The 19,714-nt window shown below is 35.3% G+C and overlaps 1 protein-coding gene across 2 annotated transcripts in view; it reads left to right on the forward strand.

Annotated features, from left to right (window-relative positions):
• Nucleotides 1–19,714, forward strand: part of GLCCI1 (glucocorticoid induced 1) — a 101,553-nt gene that overhangs the window by 20,898 nt on the left and 60,941 nt on the right. For both annotated transcript variants that reach the window (XM_055307333.1, XM_055307335.1), the window contains exon 2: nucleotides 12,221–12,372. In XM_055307333.1, coding sequence (XP_055163308.1) covers nucleotides 12,221–12,372 — 152 coding nt within the window. The remainder of the gene's footprint in view (nucleotides 1–12,220; nucleotides 12,373–19,714) is intronic.

Raw genomic sequence — 19,714 nt, forward strand, 5'->3', positions numbered from 1 at the left:
TCTCTGATAGGTTCTTTAGGAAGAACTCATGGGAACAATATTCCTCGTGTTCTCCATACTTTATGTAGCAAGAACTCAGCTATAGTTTTTTTTTTATCTGTGCTTGAATATTTGAAGGTTATGACATTAGCTTTATTAAAATGTGTTTGATGTGGGCTGTTCTGGATAATTTTCTCCAGATACACATACACACACACACACGCACACGCACACGCACAGACACACATACACTTTCAATATGTAATTTCAAGTTATCTTTTATTTTAGAGTTTTTTTGTTTCCTGGTATCTATTTATTTAGAGAGAGCATGCATGAGGAGGGGAGGGGTAGAGGGAGAGGGAGAGAGAGAGAATTTCAAGCAGACCCCATGCTGACTGCAGAGCCTGATATGGGGCTCAGTCTCACAACCCTGATATCATGACGTGAGCCAAAATCAAGAGTCGGAAACTCAATCGACTGAGCTACCCAGGCACCTGTATATTTTTTTGTTTAGTTGCTTTGGTTTCCTTCAGGGATGCTTATTGAACATGTAGGACCATCTTGCTTATGGTACATAGTAATCATTTTCTCTTGAAATTATAAAATTTGTCTTGTGTTCAATTTCTGTTTCTGTTAAAGTGTTGCCCATTGTGCTTTGTGTCATTTAGTCTTCCTGAAATAAATTTTTCTTACGTTTCTAAGTCTTTCCTGAGTTTGGTCCTTCTCTTCATATCCTCCTTGCCCTCAAACACATCACTTCTGAATTTTTCTAATTCTGAATCTTTTCATTGCTTCTGTCATTTAAAAAAAAGATTTTTAGGGGGATCCCTGGGTGGCTCAGCGGTTTAGCATCTGCGGCCCAGCTTGATCCTGGAGTTCCGGGGTCAAGTCCCACGTCGGGCTCCCTGCATGGAGACTGCTTCTCCGTCTGCCTGTGTCTCTGCCTCTGTGTGTGTGTGTGTGTGTGTGTGTGTGTGTGTGTCTCATGAATGAATAAATAAATAAAAAGATTTTTAACTGGTTTAGAACTATTATTTTACAATTTTCATCCTATATGGGCATGTCTTTCTTGCATGCTTTCGTTATCCATGGACCATCATACTTATTCCTTAGGCTGTTTTCCTTTATAATTATGTGGGATTAATTTGCTCTTCTTTTCTTTTGGTCACATTTTAAGTGAAATGAATTTTCCTGTACTTTCAGGCTAGCTTTTCTAGCTTTAGAACTCTAGTATTCTCACTTCTCTTGTTTTTATAAAATGACTTTAAAATCTCTTCCTTCCGTTACCACCCTCCTTGACTACCTTCCCCAACTTAATCTCAACTTAACTTTTGCTTTGCTTGTATCATTCCTGTTATGTTCAGTTTGGATTGGACTCCTGGTAATTTCTCTTTTGTGTTGGACTCTGTAATGGAAGCAGCTTTTGTTAGGTTTGAGACTAGTCACATAGTTCCAGTACTTCAGATGTTTTTCAGTTATGTCCTCTTGCACTCCTCTAGAACCCCCTCCCAATTTTGGCTCCTGTGTTCAGATTGGCTCTTTACATTGAGCCTGTAGTGATTGGTGTTCTTTTGTTACCCTGTAGTGATTAGTGTTTGGTGATCTTCAGAAGCCCACATACTTTCCTTATGCTGCCTCTCAGACAGATGCTGAAAACATGATGGTCAATTTCTGAATCTTGTCCCTCTATAAACTTCTATTTGAAGTTTTTGTGATGCTATTTTGTGACCTTGTTATGTTACAGATGTTGTCACGTGGTCTTTGGTTTGGCTAGTTTCATTTCTCTCTTATCACAGGGAGCTTTAAAATCTTTTCTGCTACCATCTTTTCTTCTTTTGGAATGTTTTGTCATAACTTTTATGTGAAGAACCGTCCTGAATTTTTTTTTCCGTCTTGAATTTTGACTTATTGCTCTACCTAGGGTAGAAAATTCCATATAGGTTAGAAACTTCCATAATGTTAACATAAAAAAAAGAGGTTGGTATTATGGAGTGAAACTGTTTCCTGGATATATATAGAGAAGGCCAGTGTGTGTGTGTATTACTGTATGTATGGACATACATTCCAAATAAAAGCAGCTGAAAAAATACTAGTAGTATCCACTTCTAAGTGGGTGTATTTTTTTTCCTGTTTGTGACTTTTTTCCCCCTCATTAAAAGGTAAATATTGAGGAAAAATGCCGTTGTTATATATCACAATTTGGGGGAAGCTATTCCCTACTTTAAAAGTCAAAGGTTTATCAGTAATATTGGTTGTCATACTGTGGTCAAGATATGACCCATTCTGTAGCCTTTTTGCATTTTTTGTTTGTTTTTCACTTTATAACGTTTATTTTTCTAACCCCCCCCCCAGTTTTTTATTTAAATTCCAGTTAACAATGTAATATTAGTTTCAGGTGTAGAATTTAGTGATTCATCACTTAATACAGCACCCAGTGCTCATCCAACAAAAAAAAAAAAAAAAAAAAAAGGCAAGCCAGAAGACAGACTCTTAACTATAGAGAACAAACTGGGTGTTACTAGAGGTAGGAGTGTGGGAGGATTGGTTAATTAAGTGATGGATATTATGGAGGGACTTGTTTGTTTCCCTTTTTAAATTAGAATATAATAGTGAATCCACCTCATTTGTTTAAAAATTTTCCAAGTTCTGCCAATGCTTTAACTGGAAGGTTGCTCTTTGAAACAAAATTTTGTGGAATATTCTCTCTTCTGATTACAGAGTATTTCGTTTCCTTTCAATTATAATATTACTTTCCATCTTGGACTATCTTATCTTGGCTCTTTTATAGCTTCTAATACTTTGTGATTATTTCTTTAATGTCTGATGAGCCCATTAGTCATAATGGATTTAGGTATTTGGAATCTCTGTGAATTGAATTCATTGGAAGTTCATAAGCATATGAACCTTCTACTTACTAAGACTTTGCCTGGGTTCTTTAAAGGACTGTTATTCTGCCACCAGAAAAACAAACAAACAAAAACAACGAACTAAAACATCTTTAGCATCTTATCTGACATATATGTAATTTCTTTGCAGATGTATTCCAAATGTTGGCGCTCCATCTTACTTTGTTGTGTATCCTTCCACTGCTTGTCACCAGGCTTTATGGCAATCTTAGTGAGGTTTTCTTTATAACCTTGATTTTAAAAGATACTCCCTTGGGTTTTCTCTGAGAAACAAGCTGAAGACTTTTCTCCAAATGTCTTACCTCAACTTATGTGCCATTTGAGACAAATTTGATTGAGTGAGCTATAATCCCAGACAAGTTGTTCCTAAATGGCTGTGTGACTACAATTAAAAAAAAAAAATTGTTTTTCTTGACAGACCTCAGGTTACAGGCTATGTCAGGCTTGGTTTGGGCAGAAGCATGTTTGCTTCTCTTGTCAACTTCTTGATTGGTTCCTTTCCAGATTTCTGCAGGGCAGCCATATGGTCATTTCTGCATGCTTTCTAGATTGCCTCTGTGGCAGACTTCCAGGTCTGGTCCATTAGTGTCTCCGACTCTACCCATACTTGGAGGGCGTCAGTTTTTGCCCTTTAGTTTGATTTCAGATAGCATGTTCAGATCTGGTGTCCCTCCTGCTTCTTATCTGAAGTTCATTTAATTTTGATGATTTTATTTTTTGTGGCCAGTGTATTTTCATATTCTTATATGTCAAGGAAGAAAGACCCATAAAGGCCATTAGTAAAGGCCTGGACTAGGCCTGGAAAACTGAATCTAGTAATAATTCTACAAGATGACCAATAGTGATGTACATTAGATGAGCTAGAGAAGTACACTAGTCTCCTTTCTACATTTTTAAGTTATTGGTTGTACAGCTAAAAAACTTTTTTAGTGATTTATTTTGAAAATCATTTCTCTCTGTCAGGTAAGGAGAAAATTACTCAATGCTAGTGACGTCAAAGAAAAAATTATAAGACTTGTTAAAGAAAAGTTAGGCAAACTTTATTCAGGGATACTGTCATGATAGGTGTAGGGACCACTGCAGTGGAGATTTGGAGTGGGGAAGAGAGATTGGGCTCAAACTCTGAATACAGCACAGATTAGTGGGGAGTTTTGGCTAAGGAGCGGGGCGAGTAATAAATGAAAAATTACTATGAGGAAGGAAACATTGGTGTAAGGAGGGATTCTGGCTAAACAGGCCTCACAGAATTATTGTTAAAGGCAGGCCAGGGTGGGGCAGCCCCAGTGGCTCAGCGGTTTAGAGCCGCCTTTGGCCCAGGGCCTGATCCTGGAGACCTGGGATCGAGTCCCACATCAGGCTCCCTGCAAGCCTGCTTCTCCCTCTGCCTGTGTCTCTGCCGTTCTCTCTCTCTCTCTCTGTGTGTGTGTTTCTCATGAATAAATAAATAAATAATCTTATATAAAAAAAAAAAGGGCAGGCCAGGGTGATCAGATATCACATGGGGGATGATGGAGGTTGAGGAACCTGATCAGATATCGAGGGTGATCGGATATTGAGGGTGGGGGATTCTTTCTAAAATTGGACAGTGCAGAGATAAATATGGAAGACAAAAAATTAGGGCCTAGTTGAGAAGAGTTCAGAGGAGCCTGATTAAAGTTTGATCAAGGAGAAACTCTTTGATAGTGAAAATAATTTAAAACTGTAACTCTTAAGGAAGAGCTCTTATTACAGAAATAGTGAAGCAAACCTCTGATAACAGAATAGATCTTCAGCAAAATTATGGTTAACCTCAGTGAGCCAATAGGAAGAATATTTCCAACCTGTATTTATTTATGGTTGTTCTTGATCTCCACTAGATTAGGAATTGTATCATCTCAGGTTGAAGGAAAGCAATTTAACATCTTTAGTCTTGGCTCAATTAATTTGTTATTTTTATTTCAGTGATGAAGATTGAAATTATGAGTAAGTTAAGTTAGACATCATGAAAAGCTCATTGATTTTCTGTTAAAGGTAAAGGTTTGATAAACTCAGGCTTACATGCCTTAATAAAATTAATTATTAAAATCTAAATTTCACTTTGCTTATATATTCAATTTTATTTTGCTTTGGCACTTTCATTTTATAAGGGAACCTACTTAATATATTTTTTCAGACTTCCTCATATTTTTTAGGAAGTAAATTTTATTGTACTTAACTTTTATTTGCATGCAAAATGCCCCATTTGGGTGATCTCTGTCCAAAAGAAGCTGTACTCAACTTGGTCATCTCATCTTTTGGGCAACCCTAAGCATTCTGCCTAGAGTGCTCTGTATTAAAATTTGCAAGTTCTTATTTCATGGCTGGCACTATGTTTAGAAAATGATCATTTGAAGGAGATGATGAGTGTTTAAATTTTTAGATTCTAGGGGCACCTGGGTGCTCAGTTGGTTAAGCATTGGACTCTTCATTTCAGCTTAGGTCATGCTCTCAGAGTAGGGAGATGGAGTCCCCGGCTCCTCACTGGGCATTGAGCCTGCTTGAGGTTCTCCCCCTCTCTCTCTGCTACCTCTTCCCCACCCTGCCACTCACACCCACTCTTTCTCACTCTCTAAAAAAATATAAATTAATAAAAATAAAAATGATTAGATTCTAGAAGTTTACCTGCTAGGAGCAGATTTCAAAGAGTTGGTTGATATTTTTGCAGCAGGAAATTTCCCTAGGTATCGTAGTCAAACTTTCAGTGCCTTTAAATGGGAGTAAGTTATTGTCATTAAAGGATTTTATTCTTGAGCACCTATAATTCCAAAGGATGTAGTACCAATCCTTCAGACATAGGTTCTTAAGCTTTTAGTAGCAGTAAGAATCACCTGCGATGCTTACTAAAAATTTAGATTTCTTTATCCCGCTGCCAGAGAGTCTCACATGGTTGATAAATAAGGCACGGAAATGAGCATATTTAACAGTCTTACACTTTGAGAAGCATTGCTTTAGGACTTCAGTGTTTCCCAACTGTAATGACATACCTGAATCAGTCTGATTTGTTTTAAAAACAAAAAATGTTAATACCTAGTTCCACCGTGTAACTTCTTAATTAGAATCTCTAGGAGTGTGGTCCAGTAACTTGCATTTTTAACAAGCTCTCTGGTGGTCCTTATAACAGAAAGCCACATAGGATCCCATCCTTGAGTCCCATTGCTTAGTCCACCACTGAATTGCCTGAGGGCCTTGTGTCTTTATATTCTGGATCTCCTAAGGTCTGAATTCTAGATAAAATACTAAAAAAAACTTTTACTTCTCAGATATGCCCAGGTGTTAACGTTGTAGTGGCTGAAAAGCATTGCCAATTTTTTAAAGCGTGTTTTAATATTGTTCCAATCGATACTACTAGTTATTTTAAGGCATATACATACACATATACATAATGGGACTTAATTACTGTTTGCACTTTGAATGTTAACAAAGTTAAGTGATAAACATGATTACTTTTACTATGATAACTGAAAGGATAAGATTTTATACACTTCAGGAGCTTAAAGTCAAGGCAAAATAACATTATATATTATATACGTATGTTTTGAGCTAACTGTTGGTGAGCATTGTTAATGTGACATTTTAAAAACTAATTATTATGAGTTCCATGATACAAACAACTGGAAAAATTGGTCTTACTGGTTAGTCGTCTTAAGCATTTTGTTCCATTGCATGGTTTGAAGATTCTTTATAATTGTAATCAATGATGGATTTTGAATGAAGTAAAAAAAAAAAAAAACTTAATAGTTTATTCATGGTGTTATAAAGGCTGAATTTCATTCTAGTCATTACACAATGGTTAAGGGATTAATAGCTCTTTTTCAAAAAGTTTTAAATTGTTATTTAAATGATTTTATTTTTAAGTTTAGATGTGCTTTGGTAATAAGTGTAAATAAATGAAAAGCTTTGGCTAATCATTAATTGAGTGCTAACCACAGAGAATTGACTATTTTTACTTGCTTATGTAGATTGGATGTGGTATAAAAAAGGTTGGAGTGTGTTAATAGCCCAAGAAAGGTTATGAGCACTTTTTTTTATTATGTGTGTTGGTTTACATTCTGTTTGGCTATATTATGGCACTCAAAAGTATTGTATCATCTTTGCCAGTTAGTAAGGTTAGTTTGAAGATGTGCTGGCTTGTTTCATATTATTCTGTAGCTAAAGTTCTTTAAGTTTCCAATATTCAATAACTTTTTTTATCTTGTGGAAGTTGTACTGTTTTCCACTGCGGATTAGCTTCTTAATTAAGGTGTGAGATTTCCAAACTCACTAGCCAGTCAATCCTCAGGCATTGCCACTAAAGTAAAAATTGTTGGGGACAAATTAATTAATGTCACGTTACATTGCTCTGGCAGTTAGATATTAGGCATGTTTTATCTGTTTTGAACAATGCTTAGTTTGCTCTTTAAATTCAGGGTTATCTAATATTTAGCTTCTTACCTTTAAACCTGCTTCATTATTATTAAAGTTGAATTTCCAGTCAGTTGTTAGAGAGCAAGAATTATTTCGTACAATCCTTAGTGAATACTCAGAGGAGCCCCAGGCTTACCAACTGCTACTGCCACATGGCTTTGTATTCAGGGAGGCGAGGATGGTCAGGAAAGCACAACCTTTTACAGGAATGTAATGAGGAAGACTTTTTTGCAGACTCTTGCTATCAACAGTCTTTTTCTGGTTCTAATATAATGATGATAGTACTGGAAATAAATGTGATTTTTTTTTTCTGAAGTTCGTTATTCTGTATTTTATCCTCAAATATTTGAGTAAGGGTATTGGCAACAGGACTGGTAAGTGACATGGCAAAGACTCTCACTGTTCATTTGGTGTAGTTAGCATCATTCTTGCTGTCTGCTGAGCAATTTATTTTTTGTCTTGTTTGCCTTCCTATCTTTCATTGGTGTGCATTTGCCATTGATATACTGCTTTATATTCTAGTTTAATGATAGGTATCATATCTTTCCCAGGCAGTATGTAAACTCCTTGAAGAGAGTCTGAAACTTATTTTGCAATTTCCCTTGGTACATGTAACAGTACTTTCCATATGGTAGACATTTAGCAAGTTTTCTTTAGTAATAATGATTACCTGGTTTCACCACTGAGGAAGGTACTGTTTTCCTGATGCCTGTTTACCTTAAGTAATGATAAGTATTTAATTGATTTTCTTTTGTACTTTACATAAGTATATTTATTTTAGCAATTCTATTAAGTTATTCAAGCTCTTGTAAATTAATTCAAAGATTGCCTGTAGTACTGCCTGTTTCTAGCTCATAAGGTATCCTCTTGTTTGATCTACGTGAATTGAGGTAATTTTGTAATAATTAGTAGAGAAATGCTGCGATTACGCAATTCAAAACTAAAAACATTCTAATCACAACTGTAATCATGAAGTAAACAGTTTAGTGTGTTGAATATATAAATAATGCAAAACCAGTGTTGATTTTCATTATTGCACTACATTGTAAAACCTGAATTGGTGGGAGATAATACCGTGAAGTAAATAAAAAATTTGTGAGAATCAAGGCTTAGATGTTGAGGCAGTTAAAGACTCATTGCCATGATAGTTTGGATAATAGTAACAGGTCATCTTGTTGAAGTAGAATTGCATTGTTTATGATAAACCTTTTGTTAAATCTAAATCTTTAGTTGTCTTTGATAGATGGGGTTATTTATTACAGCTAATTATATCCTGAAAAAGTACTATCCTTGCCAATTTTCAAACCTATTCTGAATTTTTATACTTCAGATAATTTGGAAATTAATAATTTCCTGTCTTTGGAATTTTCCTGGTTGTGAGCAGTGGTGAGAATCTTTACTTTAAAGAATATGTTTGAAATAGGGCTTTTCAAGAATATTTGCCTTGTATACTTTAATTTCTTAAAAAGAATGATGACTGGTAGAGTGAATTTTGTAACAAGATATGGATACTGTGTTGTTCTAACTTATTTTTTTTTTAAAGGCATACCTTTTGTTTGTTTCTTCAGTGTTGGTAATGTTTGATGCTTGTCTCCACATTCATAACACAAGCAGTAGGGTAATATCGTGAAATTAACCAGAGCTGAGTGGCCAGTCTATGCATAGAGTCTAGCACTCAGTTTCAAGTCCATTAAAGTGAATGCTGAGATACAGGGAGAGAAAACATCATAACTTCTGTTTTTTATACATGTATTTTTAACTTTTCATTCCATATCATAGATGTTTGTTTTTATAATATTTAGCATGCTAGTAATATAGTACATACTACATTTATTAGATAAGTAACTACACATGTTGCTACATGCTTAACTATTTACCAATTGGAGTACTTAGGCAAAATAGCTTGAAGACCCAGTTCCAGCAAAGTAGCTAATCATAAAGAATGAACACTAAGAGGAGAAGATGTGATCTTTTGAGAGTGATAGTCAAAGGTCCAGTGATAAAATATATAGTAAGTTACTAAGTATAAATTAAAAAATATAGATCGAGGGGCCTATTTATATAGATTCTTCATTATAAAACATAAAAATTGTCCCCATTGTTTTTGAAGTTAGGGGAAGTTTTAGTAGCTGTAAGTAGAGTACATACAACATTTTAATAGTTTGGAGCAATTTAAATTTAGGTACAGGTTTTTTTCACCTATAATGATTCTATTTCTGGTTACAGCTGACCTTTATGTAGGATGTTTTTTAATTTAGTGGTGGACTACTATAAATGTTGGCTTTTTTAGAGGGATAACCTGCTGTTTTGTGTCTTCCTGGTGGAGGGAACATAAAGTAACTTCTAAAAATTTCAAACAAATGACAAATTAGATTATGAGAGACATGTTAATTTTCTCTGTCTCCCAGAGTTGCTAATATTTGTGGGTATTGCTTTTATAGCCAGAAAAAAAAATTGGAAGAATTGATAAAAGACAACTTCTAATACTAAAAATAGTCTACATAGATACTAGCTATGACAAGAAGAGAGAAGAAAAAAAAAAAACAGTGAAACCGAGGAAAGTAGCAAGCAAGGAAGTATTACAAAAAGGAAGAATAATGTTACATGACAAGTTAAATTTATTATAACAACATACAGAGTTAAATTTACCTTCTACAAGAAGAAGGCTTACTACAAAGTTTTTTTCAAAAAGCTTAGTTATATACTATATATAAGAGATACACATGAACAGAATGATTGAAAGAAATTTAAAATAAAAGAATAGGCATTCCAGGTAAATTATAATAGAGAGCGCAAGGAGGTCATAAAGTTTACTTTGAGAGAGTTTACAAATTGATACACAGGAACAGATTATAATGGTGAAGTGTGCAAACCATGATGACATCATGGATCAGTATGTATTAAATTATAAAGAACTAAATATAAATGATAAAAATTTGCAAGAAAGAGAGGTGCCTGGGTGGCTCAGTTGGTTGCGTGACTGACTCTTGAATTTCAGCTCAGGTCATGATCTCAAGGTCCTGGGATCAAACCTCGTTTCGGGCTCCATGCTCAGCACAGAATCTGCTTGTCCCTCTCCCTCTGCTCCTCCCTTCTGTGCTTGTGCTCACACAATCTCTCTAATAAATAAATAAATAAACAAATTGCAAGAAAGGAAGAGAATTACTAGATCTCAATAGTATTTTAGGAATTTGAAAGTTCTTCTCTAAACCTGTGACATATCCAGCTGGTAATTGTATTATTCCTGTATTCAATATTTTTATTTCAGTTGATGTACAAGACAAAGATCTATATATTCTGAAAACAGAAAATATATCTTCTCCATGACTCATGAAATGTTTATAAAAATTGACCATGTTTTTGATCACAAAGAAAATTTCAGGTAATTGCAAAGAGTAGATAGAAATAGGTCATCCTAGATTCTCTGCCCATGGTGAAATGAAATTAGAGCTAAGTAATAAAGATAGGGAGGAAATTTGTAATTTTCATATCTTCTCTAACTCTCTTGGGTTAAAGAAGAAACCAAAACTGCAGTTTTAAGATATGTAAATAATATAACACCTGTGTATGCTGTGTTGCTGTTTTGTCTGATAAAAAAAAAAGCCTACTTATGTATTCTGGTTTCAAGAAGATAGTTAAAGGACAGTGTTCAATAACAAATGTTTCTTGACTGTCATGTGCAACGCGTTTTAGTTCGATGTGAGATGTAACCCTGAATAAGAAGACCCTGAACTTTGGAGCTTGTAATTCAAGGGATTTTATTATAGAAAGCACATTGGTGGTAAATTACTGGGGATGTCTATATGAAAAACCTTCTATAATCTCTTAATTAGAGAAATTGTAGAGTTCATTATTTTCATTTTAATTTTCAGCAGAGGTACTTAACAGTAGCCAAATGGAGAGAAGTATATTGTTGTAGATTGATTAAACGGTATAGAATGTCTGGAGATCGTGCTTTTTACCTCTCCCTCTTGTTAGCAATTCTATTTCGTTGGACAATTCCATTTTATCCCTCTGGGCTTCAGATTCTTCATAAATGAAGAAATTGAATTAAAATATAAAGTTCTTTATACATGTTATTTTTGTGTAGCTGTGAATAAATTGATTAAATAGGTATTGAGCATTGACTCCTTTTCAGTCTGTAGAGACTAAACTTATGTACTGACTGGGGAGAAGGGCAAACCCATTCCATGCAAGCAGAGAGGGACACATGTCTTAAAACAATGGTGCAGAAGGAAAAGCACTGGGAGAGGTTTCACAGAGTTGGTGTGATACCTGAGCTGGTCTTGAAGATAAGAGTTTGTCAAATGAACAATAAAGGAGAGAGTTGTAGGTTCAGTAAATAGGAGCATGGATAGAGGCAGGGAAGGGAGTGTCTTACATTTGGGAACCTGCAGTTTGTTTGGCACTTCATAGCAAGGATTTACAGAGGACTAGCAAAAGCATTAAACACTGAGATATATGGGGGTCACACTGTAAAAAATACAGGCTTTAAGTCAGAGACAAAGATTAACCATGGAAATGTTTCTTTAGTGGTGATGAGAGGTAGCCCTGGAGGATTTGATTGAGATGGATGCAGAGAGATAGCAGTCAGGAAAGTGGCAGTCCAGGTGAGACTTTGAGAGTCTTGATTAAAGTTATGGTAATGAAGGTGGTGGGCAGATTTCAGAATGGGTGGGCTTCAGGGCATCTCTGACAGCCCTGGAAGCATCTACAAGATTTAATATATGAACGTGTTCTTCTTCATAGAAGGTCTACAGATTTCATCGGGTCACATCAGAGAGCTAATAGGGTAAATACATATTGTAGGGAAAATCGACAGGGTGACATTGTACAAAGTATGAAGTTTAAATGATTTTAAATTTTATATAAGTTGTCAGTGACTAATTTTTTTTTTTTTTCACTTTTTATAGTGGACAGGCCAAAATCTCAGCAACTTCGAACCTCTAGTACAATAAGGCGAACCTCTTCTTTGGATACGATAACAGGACCTTATCTCACAGGACAGTGGCCACGGGATCCTCATGTTCATTACCCTTCATGCATGAAAGATAAAGCTACTCAGGTAAAATGAGTAAATCAAAATCAGTTTTATTATCCTGCAGTTATTCTGTTTTGATCACAGTAAAGAAAATGTAATTTCATCAAATTTTTCCAGAATTGAAATGTAATATATTTAACCAAAGAAGGAAGCCATTTCTTTTAATAAACTTTGGGCTAATTATTTTTTGTCGTAGGAGTTTTAAAAGTTTTAAAATTTAATAAATAGCACGCCAGTCTATATTACATGGTTTTTGAGACATAGTTTTAAGACTTGCTTAACAAAAAGTAATATAATAACTAGTATCTATATAAGAACATATAAATAATTTTTGGAGAAAAGTTTGCACAGTTCTATAAAGTATTAACAGATGGTTTGTCACACCTTTTGTACGTGTGGAAGGTTCCCCAACCTTTCTGATTTGAGAAGCTTTTCCTTGCAAGTTAGGGAAAAATCGAGATCATCTCAATTCATGATTTCTGAGTTCTTGACCATATCCTCATAATAGTAGTCAATCAGCATTATGAAGAATACTAAAGATTTAAGAAATGGTTGTTGGCCTTGAGGGACTTACAGCATAGTCAAGAAGATAAGATGTAAATTTATGAAAATCAGTAACAGAAGATAGTATATAATCAGATGTTTGACGAATAGAGCACTTAACTGTGAGAGAATCCAAAGGAATGAGAAGATTTTGGGTTTCACAGGTTAGGGAAATGGATTAGAGTTTCGTGTCTGAAGGAAAAAAAAATTTTGGACATGATCTATGAGAATCTTCTCAATTTTTTTGTAATTTTCTCAGACAAGCTTGAAACCATGAAATTAGCTTCTTAACATTCATCCTATCAATTTGGTCTTTGTAATATTTTATCCTATCCCCAGTCTTTTTGCCTTCCACTCTTCATTTTGTGAGGAAAAGGATCAGTTTGATATGGTAGGCAGTGGGATTCTCAAGTAGAAATAACTAGCAAAACCTAAGAGATGTGGTAACCTGGGTGGCTCAGTGTTTGAGCAATTGCGTTTGGTTCAGGGCATGATCCTGGTCTGGGGATCGAGTTCCACATCAGGCTCCCTGTGAGGAGCCTGCTTCTCTCTTTGTCTAGGTCTTTCTCTCTCGTATCTCTCATGAATAAATAAGTAAAATCTTAAAAAAAAAAATTAAAAACTAGAGAGATGTGGGCCTGGACACTTAGAAATGCACCCAGTTAATTCAAGACCACCTTTCTGAAGAAGTTGGGTTTACAAGTGTGATCAAGTGTAGATATGGGATACAAAGAAAGAAAACCAAGAGACCAAGAACTTAGTCTTTGGAAATGCACAGAGGGAAAGCTAATGTATTCAGCTGGAAGCAACAAAAAGAAGAGGGGGTTAACATTTACTATGAATCATGTGCAGTGTGTTTTATGTCCTGAGTTTTATTTAATTCTCACAAGAATGTTATAAGATGACACAGACAGGGAAACAGAAACTCAGGGAGGTTAAGTGACTTGCTCAGGATCATAAAGCTAGAAATACTAGCTAGCCAGCTTTCTAATACAAGTTAATTTGTTGATCATTCTGAGCTTCAGTTTTATGGTGCTGTTAGTTTACGTAGTAGAATACTATACATGTATTCTATGCCTGTATCCTCTACTAAGTAACTGGCACTGTACTTAAAGATAATAGTTCTACTTTTTAGATTAAAAAAAAATGGTACTTTTTATTGAGCATATGCTTTATGCAGACACTATCCAGAAACAGAGGAGCCAGAAAAATAGCAAAAGCTAAGAGAATAACTAAAATGATCTAGTCTTAAAAGCAAGGGAAAGATGTTCTAAGGAAGAATTGTTAATACTATCAGGTGCTGAAAGAGAGGTCATGGAGAATAAGGGCTGAAGTTAGGGATTCAGGGTACACTGAGTGTAATATTGACAATATATTAGAGGAGGAAACTTAGGTATTCAAAAGTTAAGGAGAGAGTACTATAGAGTTAGAAGATTTCTTAAGCTTTTTTGTTTCTTTATCTGCATGACAGGGTTAGTGAAACCTAATGTTATATGACTAAATACGACAGTATTTGAAAGTGAAGATATCAGTACCGATTAATAGTAGATACAGATGGGCTCATTTGTAACATTTGCAGTTTGGAGCAAATATAAATGAAGACCCACATACATTGTGTGTATACATTAACAAACTACTACATAAAATATGTTTTGTCCTCCCATTTTGACAAATAAACCTTCATATGGACCTTGACCTTCAGGTTTGAACTAAGAAGTTGCACTCTTCAGGCTTATGTGCCATGTCTGCATGCTTTGAGCCCATCCTGCCTTCTCAGTCTGACCTGTATCTCTTCCCACCCCAAGCACTATTCTCTTCTCTGAGGGGTGGCTTCACACATATATTTCAATCCCCCAGTCGTCACATCCACACTTCATTCATATTCTTTCAGCAAGTGAGACCCGAGGAATAGGTTCTTTCAGACCTTAGAGGCAAGGCTGCTCTGTTTAGGCAAGGAATTCTTGGCTCTAGATTACCCAGGGCATAGACTGTGGCCGAAGTGTGGACTCATGTTATGTATGTCCTTTTGGACCTGTGGTCTCTTCACCTGTGAGGAGGGGTGTGACTTGAAAAGGGCCAGAGCAATTTTCCCCAACACTTGAGTTCCAGAGCAGAGGTTGGCCTGGATCTCTATGTAGATCATTTATTTGAGAAAGTACATTGAAGGGAAGGTAAAACATAGGCCTCATTTTACAGTTGAGAGACTGAGTCATGGAGAAGTTAAGTAAATTTGTTGTTTATACAGCTAATAAATGAAGAGATTTGAACCCAGATTTGGTTGATTCCAAAGCTTTTGCTTTTTCTCCAGTCTCCCACTGCCTCTCACAGTAACCACCAAAGCATGTGGCACTTAACCTAGTGCTTGCTTCAGAAGCATAAGAAATGGTCTTACCCCAAGCCTCTTTTGGTTTAATTGAAGTTAGAAAAGAGATGAACGTATGAAATGTTTTTCTTATTGTCACATCCATTCCTCTTAGGTTAACTCTTGAACTCTTAGGGAGGCGCACATAGAAGTTTTTATTTAGGGGAAGTCAGTGGTGGGAACATGGTACAGACCACTTACTACAGATACTAAATATCAAGGCTGTCTGGTTTTGGTGGAGGGTGGCTCTAGTGCTTTCTTCCTTTCATGTTTCCATATTTCAACATCGTAATTATTGAGAGTTAGGAATAAAATTCTTAATGTTTAATATGCTTAAACACTGCGCCTTTTAGAAAGAAGTAGCATAGTGTTGTAAAAAACACTGTGGACTTTGGAGATGGATCATGTGTTCAAGTCAAGACCCAATATGAGAGAACCTTCTGGGATAGCGGAAGTTTTGTATATCTTGATGATAGAGGTTTCAGTTATATGGGTGGATATGTTTATTAGAACTTGTATGAGTATACACTTGTGCATTTTACTATATAACTTAATTTTTAAAATATAGAACAATAAACAAGTTTTGCGCTCTATTCAGATGTTTAGAGGTAAAGTATACTGCTATCTGCAGCTTACTTTGAAATGAATAAAAAATAAGATCAATTGATGTCTATATGATGAAGCAAATAAAGCAAAGTGTTATAGAATCTGTAGACTTTATGAGTGCTCACTATACAGTTTTTTCAGTAAACTGGTATGTTTGAAGTTTTTTACATAAAATGTTGGGAAAATAATCATGGCCCAACAAATTAACTGTCGTGTGATCCAAACTTCACTTTCCTTTTCTATAAATTGAAGTTAGTAATCCCCGATTTGTAGAATCGCATATTTATTCTGAGAAGTGGAAGAGATAGCTTCACATGTTTCAGGCCAATGAAGAAATGGATCATTGCCAGCTTATTAGAATAATCCATATAGATTAATAGAAATAAAAACTAAAAACCATGTGTGGAATTTAATATTACTTTAATACATTGGCCTTGCAGATACAACCTTTTTTTTAAACAAAAAAAATGTGTTTAAATTTGCCAACTCCTAAAATTGAACTTGCAGTTACAGTTATCGGAGAGTAATATTCTTTTTAGTTTTCAGCATACAGTCTAAAACTTCATTTTTGGACACATTTAAAATTCTGAATGTGAGCATGTTTTTAAATGAGAAAGTAATGCATATAGTTTTTATAAAGTGGTCAAACAAGAGTCTGGAGCAATAATAAAAGATGTTTCTTCTGAATTCCCAGGTATAGTAGTGATAAAGGCTCCTCACAAATACATACATTCTCTCCATGGCACGTGGTAGGATTTTACTTTTCTGCCCACTTAAATTTAAGTTTGGCCATGAGACTTAATATGGGAAGAAGCTTTAAAGAAAGAGCTGGTACACCAAAACCAGACAGGGACACTACAAGAAAAGAAAATTATAGGCCTATATCCCTGATAAATTTAGATGCAAAAAACCTCAACAAAATTTTAGCAGACCTAATTCAACAATACATTAAAAGGATCATACACTGTGATCAGTGGGATTTATTCCAGGGATGCAAGGATGGTTCAACAGCTGCAAATTGTTCAGTGTGATCCACCACATTAACAAAATGAAGGATAAAAATCATATAACTTTCTCAGTAGATGCGTAAAGAGCATTGGGCAGAATTCAACATTCATTTGTGATTAAAAAAAATTTCAAAAAAATATGTATGGAAAAAATGTATCTTAACACAATAAAGGTCATCTGTGACAAGCCCATAGCTAACATCTTAGTCAGTGGTGAAAAGCTGAAAGCTTTTTCTCTGTTATCAGGAACAAAATAAGGATGCACACTCTCACCACTTTTATTCAACACAATATTGGGTGTCTTAGCCAGAGCAGTCATGCAAGAAAAAGAAACAAAAGGCTTTCATATTGGAAAGGAAGAAGTAACACTGTCAGTATTTGCAGATGACTTGATGCTATGTATAGAAGATCCTAAAGACTCCAAAAGGCTCATAGAACTAATAAATGAATTCACTATGAAGTTGCAGAATACAAGATCAATATACAGAAATCTGTTATGTTTCTTTATGCTAATAATGTATTAGAAAGAGATTTTAAGAAAATTCCATTTATAATTGCATCAAAAGAATAATATACCCAGGAAATAATCTAATCAAGGAGGTGAAAGTTCTGTATGCTGAAAACTATATAATACATTGCCTAAAGAAATTGAAGAAGACTCAGGTAAATAGATACTCCATGCTTATGGATTGGAAGAATTACTATTGTTACAATGTTCATACTTCTAAAAGCAGTCTACATACAGATTGAATACAATCTCTGTCAAAATTCTGGTGGCATTTTTCACAGAAATAGAACCAACAATCCTAAGATTTATATTGAGCCTCAAAAGACCCCGAATAACTAAAGCATTCTGAAAAAGAACAAAGCTGGAGACATCATAATCCCTTATTTCAAACTATATCACAAAGCTTTATAATCAGGGTAATATGGTACTGGGTAAAAACATACACATAGATCAATGGAATAGAATAGAGAACCCAGAAATAAACCCATGCATATGTCATTATTTAAAGTATTACAAAGGAGCAAAAACATATAACAGGGAAAGAACAAGTCTCCTCAATAAATATAAATGGCATTGAGGAAACTGGACCACTGTCATATACTATACACAAAACTTATCTCAAATGGACTAATGACTTGAATGTAAGACCTCAAACTATAAAAAATTCTAGAAGAAAATACAGCTCCTTGATATGTGTTGATGATGATTTTTTGGATTTGACATTAAAAGCAAAGGCAGCAAAAGCAAAATTACCAAGTGGGACTACATCAGACTAATAAAAGTTTTTGCATATAAAGGAAGCCATAAACAAAATGAAAAGGCATCCTATTGAACAGGAGAAAATATTTACGAATTATATCCCAGATAGCAAAGAACTCCTATAACTCAATACCAAAAGAACACACAGTACAGCTAAAAAATGGATAGAAGATCTTAATACCCATTTTTCAAAAAAATACATTTGGATGACCAGAAGGACCCTGAAAAGATGCTCAGCATCCCTAGTGATCAGGGAAATGTAATCAAAACTACAGTGAGATATATCACTTCCTACCTGTCAGAATGACTGTTATGAAAAAGACAAGAGATAATAAGTGTTGGTCAGGATGTGGAAAAAAGGAAACACTTTTGCATTGTTGGTAAGAATGTAAATTGGTATAGTCATTATGGAAAACAGTATGGAGTTTCCTCAAAAAATTAAAAATAGAGCCACCCTATGATCCAGCAATTCTACTTCTGGGTATTTATCCAAAGAAGACAAAAACACTAACCTGAAAAGATACATGCACTACCGCTATGTTCATTGGAGCGTTATTTACAATAGACAAAGTATAGAAGCCATCCAAAATGTTCATCAACAGATGGATAGATAAAGAAATGGTGTTATGTATATACAATGCAGTATTCATCCATAAAAAAGAAGGAAATCCTCGGCAGCTCAGCAGTTCAGCGCTGCCTTCAGCCCAGGGCCTGATCCTGGAGACCCAGGATCGAGTCGCACGTCGGGCTCCCTGCATGGAGCCTACTTCTCCCTCTGCCTGTGTCTCTGCCTTTCTCTCTCTCTCATGAATAAATAAATCTTTAGGGAAAAAAAAAAAAGAATGAAATCCTGCCCTTAGCAGCAACATGAATGGACCTTGAGAGCATTATACTTCACCTAAGTGAAATAAATAAAAGACAAACATGATCAAACATGATCTCACTTATATGTGGAATCTTTTTTTTTTTTTAAAAAGGTGTTTTTTTTTTTTTAATTTATTTATGATAGTCACAGAGAGAGAGAGGGGGGGGGGCAGAGACACAGGCAGAGGGAGAAGCAGGCTCCATGCACCGGGAGCCTGATGTGGGATTCGATCCCGGGTCTCCAGGATCGCGCCCTGGGCCAAAGGCAGGCGCCAAACCGCTGCGCCACCCAGGGATCCCTTATATGTGGAATCTTAAAAAAAAAAAAAAAAAAAACAAGCTCACAGATACAAAGAACAGATTGATGGTTGCTGGGAGTTGGGGGTGGGTGGCTGAAGTATATAAAAGGAATCCAAAGGTACAAATCTCTAGTTCTAAAATAATTTGTCTAGTGGATGTAATATACAGCATGGCAACTATAGTTAATAATTCTGTATTGCGTATTTGAAAGTTGCTCAGAAAGAAAATCTTAAAAGTTCTCATTACAAGGCAAAATCTCCATAACTATTGAGTGACAGTGGTGTTAGATAGGCTTATGGTGGTGATCATTTCACAATATATACATATATTGAATCATGTATATCCGAAGCTAATATAATGCTATATGTCAGTTATATCTCAATAAACTTAGAAAAAGAGCTGGTGCATTCACTCAGA

Source organism: Nyctereutes procyonoides, unplaced genomic scaffold (assembly GCF_905146905.1).
Source record: "Nyctereutes procyonoides isolate TBG_1078 unplaced genomic scaffold, NYPRO_anot_genome, whole genome shotgun sequence".
In the NCBI taxonomy this organism is placed as follows: domain Eukaryota; kingdom Metazoa; phylum Chordata; class Mammalia; order Carnivora; family Canidae; genus Nyctereutes; species Nyctereutes procyonoides.